Here is a 9,046-nt window from a genome sequence, read left to right on the forward strand (position 1 = left end):
TGCAGGTCTGTAAAGAGGCGGTTGTGTCTGTCTGGGACAGGCTCGCTCCAGTCTTCGATAGATGGTCTGCAGTCTCATTCCCTGGTACTCCAGCATGGCCAGGCATCCACTGCAGCGTGACCCGGACGCTATAGGAAGTGCCCATCTGTTTTACAAGGCTGAGGATGTTCCCGTCACCTCTGTAGTCTCCTCCTCCTTCGACGGCTTGGAGTACTGACATTGAGTCAGAGAAGACAACAACATCCCCTGGTGTTACTGCGCCTTCAAAAAAGTCTTGGGCGATCTGTTCCAAGGTCTTAAGTATGGCGATTCTCTCTGCGTCATAGTTAGAGCTGTATGTTCCACATGGGCCAAATGGTTGGGTGTGCTTCTTCTCTCCAAGGTTGTTTCGATATTTGATGGTACATGTAGATCCGTACCCAGCATGCCAAATATATAATAGATGTATAGAGATTGATTCTCTATTCCACTTTTGTTGTTGAACGCTCCAGAATTTCAAAGGTGTGTAAGCAGCATACGGCTAGTGAACAGAAACCTTGCTTGTTTACAATGGCGTCTTAGAAGACGGACTTTCCCAAGATTAGAACTCTGTTTCTCTCCATGCTTCTACTAAACTTTCTCAGCAAATGTCGATGTCTATCGGAGGTGACTGGTGTGGTTTTTGCATCCTTGTTCTGAAACCAGAACGAACCGATCATGCCCCTGTAGCTGAATGCTTCGAAGTAAAATTTAGCGTTTTATCCTTTTTGTGTTGAAAATTTCTTGAACAGGATTGATTTTCTTCATATATACAAACTCGACCTCCTCATGGTTAAAGATTATTTGTAAGAATTTTTGTTGAAATTAGTGTAGAAATTAACAAACCATACCAGAGCACTCCCCAAATATCTAAAATTGTGTTGATGGGGGTGTAAAACTTGTAAGACCATATCAACAAAATCAAAGTAATTGACGAAAATTAGTAACAATTATTTCAATACTATTTATTCAACAAAATGAGGGTACAAAACACTCTGCAGCAGCAGTACAAAATGGAAGTAATGAGAGACAAAGTGTATCATCTGGATTCCAAGGTAAAAGTAGACTTGAGCCCTCAATTTGGAACATACTTGCCCTAGTACGCACACATACGCGGTTGCCACTCTCATTCGAAGAGCCACTGTGGGTCCCTATGACAACAGGGAAGAACAACTCCTTTAATTAATTTTTAAGAATGGGAGGGGGTGTCAAAATCACTTTTACCAATTCTTGGTACGAAACACTGCACAATTCAAAATAGAGGTATTGTCTGAGAGAAACAATGTCGCATCAGGATATATAATAATAATAATATATATATAAATATATATACATATATATATATATATATATATATTATATATATATATATATATAATCCACATCACAGCGGTGGGATGAGCTTGTGTGTTTAGAGAACAACCCTACTCTTGAAAAATAAGTAAAATTGCCTCATTATCACTGTGCGTCCTCTCGAGTTGAGAGCTTTCAATATTTCGCGAATCATTTGACAGGTCTTTTCCTACTTTCTATTCATCATTCCTGCGCCAGCCCTTAGACTCCAAACCTCCCAGACATGCAGTGTTGCAGCCTGTTATACATACACATACCACTATCCTACACTTTTTTCCAACTCTCTATGCCAATAGCCAAAAACCCGTCTGTTGCTGTAACTTTGGTACCCATAAAGGAAAAATTCTTTCCTAAGGACAAAATATTTTGCTCGATGAAGCCTGAAACTGCAGACTACTACTTTCTCAGTGCACGATGATGGTCCAATGCGTTACAATTTGACGTGGACCCTCAGTTTTGAACTCTCTGGATCAAGCCACTATCTTTCATTATAATAATAATAATAAATAGCATTTGTATAGCGCATGTCCCCACTCGGAAGCAAGCTTTATGCGCTTTACACTATATTATTACCCCAGCAGACCATAGAACACTCAGAAGCATTCTCAGCTTCCCGGGAAGAATGCAGTGCAAGCAGCCGTCAAGCGCTCAAACACTAACAAACTAACAAGATCTTTCACTGTCTATAGCTGGGTACCCATTCCCACTTTGGTGAAGTGGGGAAAATTCGTGTAAAGTGGCTTTCCCAAGGACACAACATCGGACCCGCGGCTCGAACCCCCGAACCCGCAACCTCACGATTACCAGTAGCCTACCTCCAGAACGCAACAGACCTTTTTCTCTCCAACACGTAAACCCTTTCTGCGTTTGCTTTTCACACACTGTCTGTCATCGTATACTTTTTCATCCTTTTGAATTGATAAACAACTTCATGTCTACTGAATTTGAAAAAAAATAATTCCAGTGGCCAACACCTCCAACAACTAATTACATTAACAACAACTGTGGTGTGGCAGAAATATGGAAACCCTTCATGTCCGCAAAGAAACATTGCCTCTATTGGGACAAAAGTTAAACACCTGTTATACTACTGTGACCAGGTGAAAAGATATCTTCGCCTTTGAGCCAGAAATTACTAGTTTATGCATGTGTTCTGTAGAATTTCAGTTTCATTTTGTACAAGCTCCTGTTTTCTCAACTGAAATTCAGAGCACCTGCCAACCACCAGTGACACATGGTGGACTATTGACAATTGTGCTGACAGGAAGAATGGAATGAAAAAGAGACAGGATGATCAAGATGTCAACAGAGAGAAGAAAAAAAGGAATAGACATCAAGCTGAGGGCTGGCTGAGTGCATGACAAATTGGACTGGTTTTAAAGCTGTTGCACATTAACCTCAGCCCTCAGATAATGCCTAAGAACATAAACATTACTACATAGATGGAGGCAACCACTTTAAAAAAAACTGAGATAGTAGTAATGTATGTGTCGGGCGTGTTGACAAAATTAACAAACTATAAATTTAAATAAGTTACATGTCATTATCACAGGAAATAAACCAATACAATGTAAAGCATTCATATGATACTTTCATACCAAACTTGGAACAGTGACTACTTTTGACTAATTTGTAGTTGTGTGTGTCGTCAGTGGCCTTTGTAAAAATCATGCACACTCTTCACTTCATACCTGCCACCCTTTGTGGTTTTAGTAAGGATTTTACGGAACTTGCAACATAAAGAGGTCAATGGTCATATATGTTAATATATATAATAAGCGAGTGTTATGACTGGTGGAATCGGGAGCTCATCAATTTTTGGGCCTGTGGAGTTAATGGTATCATCCTAAAGCTTGTTCATTTGTCTAGTTTTCGAGGAAAAAAATTACCCATCTATCTTGAATAGAAGTTGAGATCTTTGCAATTGGAGGGGATGGGGGGTCGCTTGGTTTCAGGGGTAAAATTAGCAAGAAATGGCCACCAAAGTTTGGTGACTTGCAAAACTTGAGAGTCAATGGAAATTAAAAATCCACATTTTTTTTTTCAAGTAAAATCCACAAAGAAATGTATTTTCAAATGGACATAAAAGGTGTTGAGCCCCCCCCCCCCCCCCCCAATTTTGATCAAAATATGCCAAACCGGCGGAAAGATTTTGATTTCTTTGATTTCATTATTTTGACGAGCACCTGATTTCACCACAACACAACACAATAAGTGTTGAAAATTAGAAGTATACTTTGAGAGCAATGTACAAAGAAGAGAAGGAGAGACAATAAGGATGACGACAGAATGTTTGACACGAAAGACGGATCAAACCACATCGGAGCACCCACCAACCATCCACATACATGCCTCCATCTACAATCAGTATTCACAGAGATACAGATAGTTTTATTTCTGGCACACAGGTACAAAACAGAGGCAAGGCGAAAATGTGGGAAGACCTCCCAGTCCTACATCATACTCGCACATTAAAAATGTAAGATCCAACAGTGGTCTGCCATTTCAGGAAATAACAGATTAAAGCAGGGACAGCGAAGACAGAGGTCTCAGTTTAGTTTAGGAAGGGGTTTTACGGCGCTCGCAACTGCAAGGTCATATGAGCACCCGAAACACAAGTTAGTTTTTTATTCGCAGATCGTTGTAGGGCTGGACACGAGTCAGTAGTTAGATCTTAAAATGTTAAACTATTAAAAATCCGGTGTAAATATATATTTTCAATCTAAAACAACCTTCCTAACATGAAAAAAAATTTGTATAATTCAATTTCACTCTATAATTTCCCATAATGGCCAATGGCCTTCATAAAATCCAAAATTCTGTTGGGATCAACGACGGAAAAAATGTCTTGCAATTTTTTGCATTTAAAGTATTTCCTTCGGGTCTCTCCAAAGTCTAGACATTCGGTTAAAATGTGTCCAATGGTAAAATCTGTGACGGAGGTCTGTAGTGGCAAGGAGCTGGAAACCAACAGCCATTGAGATGACAGTTGCTTGACAGATGAGGTAGAGAAGTGCATGTACAATCAAACCCAAAGATATTTAAAATAACTACGAGCACACATTAAATATATGTGGGGACCAAGTGAAATCAGTGCAACAGTTTATAGTTAAACAGAACGCCTCAATAAGGTTAAGTGACCTTGTAAAACAACATACATTATCATATCAAAAGTAATGAAGCGGGTGGTTTGAAGGGATGAATGGCACCTCCTATTTCTTTTATTTCCTATCGAGATCTTTCTGTCTATCCTGCTTTTCCCCCAACACTAAACGGACATTATCACGTTAATAAGTATTTTTTACTTCAACCACGATAAAGACACAACTGAACACACCACAGCCTCCCTTTATCTCCAGTTTGCGACAACATATATGGGGTAAAAAACCGTCAGCAAGCTGTTCAGTTGTTTTACGCCTAGCGTGTACAATTTTTCGGGGGGGGGGGGGAGAAAAAAAACATTTATTCTTTTCACAATTATACTGCATTTTTTCAACAGTAAGAATTTGACTATTAGCAAAATATTACTGAAGCACACTATTTTAACTTATTTTAAAAGAAACTGCACTTTTTTTAAAAAATCTTTAATTAATCAGAATTTTAGGCCAAATACATCTGAACAGCTGGTCAATGAAAAATATGGCCACTCAGAATAATAAGATGAGGAATGTTCAACAAAACGGAATATGATTTCCCTAGTTCGATTTCACTGATGCTAAACGTAACAATAAGTGTAACATTATTGGCTATAGATGGAAAATCACCCATTATTGAATTGGCAGATGCTGCTAGTAGGTTCTATTTCTTTACTTTCAATTTTTTTTTTTGGTCCTGTATCTTACTTTTTTCCTTTACAGTAAGTGACTGTTACTGTTATAGGGACCTTCTGCTTCTCCTTATGAAAACATAGACGAAATAGTTCACAAAAAGGAAAAGTTCCTTTCTGACAAAGGAGGCCCACAGAAGTATGATACTGTGTAAGACGGCCACCTGCTTAAGACAGCCCTTTTTCTCCTCACCATGGTTGGCCATCTGACAATTTCGACTGTATTATGTTCTCAGTATTACCTGCATGACAGGCCACATGAGATATGTGAAAAAAATCGACCTTAAAAAAGTGTGGCTGGTGAAATCTCTAGCACAGTTCACTGGATAATGCGTTTAGAGAGAGAAATATCTCGTACACAAAGACTATGAGCAAATATTGTTCTAAAGAAGTCCTTGCCAACCCAGGCGATATTGACAGTGGGTGATTTGGTCATTATCACGGACGGTGGGACCACCCAGGCAGAGACAGATACTACATAGCACCCAGCAGGGAACAGGCCAACATATTTATAGGTGGTACGAAAACATCAGCCTCTTAAAGATGGCAGAGTGGTGCTGGACATAAAAAGGTTGACAAGCACAGTTCTAAAAGAACCTAATTGAGAAATAGAACAAATGTCCTTCCCAGCACCTGTGGCAACATCTACAAAATTGAATATCTATTTCTTAGGACACTTGTGTTAGAGAGGGAACTGTCTTGCAGCGCAGCGTACCATATTTGTTATTACTGGCTTATCATGTATTGTAAGACTGAACCATCTTGCATCTTTGGTACTACTGAGATACCCTCTGCTAAACGACTTGATGAAACAAACTTCAGGATCAATGCAGTAGTAGAACTTTCATTCTTCTGTTCTCACCAAGACAGTTTTTGAAAAGTGTTAGAACAACACTTCAATCAGTTTGCATCGAAGATGGGAGTATGAGAGAGTAACACTTTAGGCTAGGAAACATATTCTGACAAAAACACCTTGCACCCCAGACCAGATCAAACTCCCTCTGCACCTTGTTAACAAATAAAAAACACAATAAACTTCTTCTCCCAGTCTTCTACATTTACCACCAAACACGTCAAAACTTCATGCACTTTCCCTCAAGTCACACACACACACACACACACACAGAGCATACCATCGTCTGAGAGCCAGAAGTGACTAAATCCACTCTGGTCTAAACTTTCAAAAAGAGCAAACTTACAGCCTTCAAACGACATTCCACGATGTTTGAAAACATCTCATCAACCCGCCCAATAGTTCTGCCACAACTGCTCTTCCGTGTGAGTCCACATCCAAGAATTTGTGTTTACACCTTGCAATGAATCAGAGGTGCAAACCGGTCATCGAAAAGAAAATCAGGAACTTTTTGGATCCTGCGGAAACACGCAGGCGGGGACTCAAAGTTTACGGATCGTATTATCTACCAGTAACACCTTGCATCAAGAAAATACGGCTGAAGTCAAGCAGAATTCGGTACATTTTCAGAAATCCAGACTTCCCAGATTTATCTGGAAAATCTGTACCTCGGATAACAATCCAGCTGTCTCAAAACAAGTTATTTGGACACAGTCGCCTCCAGCTCTCAACCGACGGTCTAGAGAAGTGACATCATCTCTGCTCCAGATGGCGTGTGTTCTCGTCCATCTCCAACATCAGAGCCCCCACCAGGTTCTCAACAGTTGGCGGTTTACCCAGCATGTCTGTGAAAGGAATTGTACGTATACCATAAAACACTTGTTTTTTTTTGTTTAGTTTTTATTTTCAATAAAAGTTTTTAGTTTAGTTTGAGTAGAGGTTTTACGGCGCTTGCAACTGCATAAGGTCACATAAGCGCCAGAAGATTAGAGGTGTTACAAGAGAGTAACAAACATAAAAAAGAAAAAGGGGAGATAAAGACGATAGATGTTTGATAGGAAAGAAGAAGCAAACCACACCAGAGCACCCGCCAACCACCCCTAATGAAAGTTTTACAGCACTTGCAACATAAAAGGTCATGTAAGAGTTGACGATTTACAGCTGTTACTTGAGAGTGACATACAAAGGAAAGACGGAGAAGAGATCAGGGATGATAAATTTTTTTAGGAAAGGAGGAAACCACGCCAAAGCACCTGCCAACCACCCATGCATGTCTCTTGTTCGAATGCATGGCACTGCAATGGCCATATGGGGCAAGGAAAAAAGAAAGAGAAAATCTCTGGTGCTAATGCTATTAACCTTTTCGCTGGTGTGCCCGTAGAATTTATGGGCCTGAGTCGTGTAGCGCTGTGCCTATGGCCCGTAGAATTTACTGGACTGTGACAGAGGTTGTTTTGATACTAATTATAAGGGAAGCTACTGCTAAAATCTTGTAATTATTATATAGGCACCTTAAATTCCCTTTATGTTTACCACCATCTTTCCCCCCCCCCTCCCAAATATTATATCAATCAGAAATGTGGTTCCATGTAGAATGAACACGCAGAAATTCATGAGGAAAGTAATTTTTTTTAAAGTTATGGGAGGTGGAGTGGGGTCACCCCTGAGCAGCCTTGGTTCATGGGATTTCCCCCGGCACAGGGGCCTATTTACCGGCAGCATTGAAGGGGTTAATCAACAATCAACAGAACTAAGCTACCCACAAGAGGCTGCAGGAAAAAATATGTTGAAAATCTATTTCTTGTACTAAAGAGTCCTATCTGAGAAGGTACAAAAGTGGAAAAACAGCATTAACAAACTGTATCTACTTTTATCATGTATAGTATTTCAGTTTTAAAAATGATGAAGTTGAAATCCCAAATGTGAGATGAAAGAAATTGGCTGTAAATATGAAAATTTTGCAGACGTGCGATTAATGGATTCAAAGTCAAAGAGTTAACCCATATCCTCTCAAACTGCTGATTTGCTGCTCATGTCTGCAAACAATTTTTTAGTGAAAAAAAAATCATTGTGTGTTATCACAAGCAGCTAAAAAATCAAAACAACAGACATGTTAAAGTTTGTTTTTAAATGTTTTCAATTTTTAAAAAAAACACTATAAAAAAACACTAAGGCCTTTTTGAAGCGGAAAAATTCAAAACCAACTCATGAAAACTACAGCACAATTTAGGAAAACAAGACAAAGAATACAAGCTGAAAAGTTACCTTGCACAATCTGTGCTGGGTGTTTCTCTCCTCCATGAGCCAACATTTCCTCCCTGTATCGAGTTCCCATGGTCCTGAAAGTGACAATGAGGAAAAACATTTATATACATATATATATGTGAGGCTGCAGGGTGAAATCAGGAGCTCGTAAATATATTCAAAGTGAAGAAACTAGCATTTTCCAGCAGGTTTGTAAATTTTCATCGAATTTTTGTTTTCTGACTCAACACCCTTCATGCCCATTAACTCATTGCTGACACGTCTGACACATTTGTCAGACAGGCTGTTTTATGATAGTCGACGCATGAGACAAATGTGTCCGTCTAATTTTTCAGATTCTTATGGTACACATCCTAAGGGATACAAGTCCGATAACTAGGGAAATAAAAGTTCAGCCATTTTAATACATGTCAATATCCCTTTGACCGTTGACTAGTTGAACTGATGCTGTTTTTCGAAGCCTTTTTGTTCAAGTCATAAGCGCATTGAGTAATCAAAAGTATAACCGAAAATGGCAGCGTCCAGGATAAGTCTAACGATTTTCAAACAGCGTCCAGGAGAAGTCTAACGGTTTTCGATGCACTTGAAATTGTGATGGAAGATGGATCTGATGAAGAAGACGGAGTAGTTGTTGTTGATTTAGACAGTGAAGCTCGTAGTCCTTTAGCAGACAATGGTACTCCTGATCCAGATGATGAGGAAGAGATGGGTCTACTTAATATACTTATGCC

The 9,046-nt window shown here is 39.4% G+C and overlaps 1 protein-coding gene across 2 annotated transcripts in view; it reads right to left on the minus strand.

Annotated features, from left to right (window-relative positions):
* Positions 1–6,123: 6,123 nt before the first annotated feature.
* The window catches only part of LOC101856921 (mitochondrial intermediate peptidase), a 31,963-nt gene continuing 29,040 nt past the window's right edge, over positions 6,124–9,046 (minus strand). For both annotated transcript variants that reach the window (XM_005107498.2, XM_005107499.2), the window contains exons 19-20: positions 8,316–8,389; positions 6,124–6,895 (exon numbers count right to left, since the gene is read on the minus strand). In XM_005107498.2, coding sequence (XP_005107555.1) covers positions 6,804–6,895; positions 8,316–8,389 — 166 coding nt within the window. In that variant the 3' untranslated portion in view covers positions 6,124–6,803. The remainder of the gene's footprint in view (positions 6,896–8,315; positions 8,390–9,046) is intronic.

The sequence above is a fragment of the Aplysia californica genome, unplaced genomic scaffold (genome assembly GCF_000002075.1).
Source record: "Aplysia californica isolate F4 #8 unplaced genomic scaffold, AplCal3.0 scaffold00609, whole genome shotgun sequence".
In the NCBI taxonomy this organism is placed as follows: Eukaryota; Metazoa; Mollusca; class Gastropoda; order Aplysiida; family Aplysiidae; genus Aplysia; species Aplysia californica.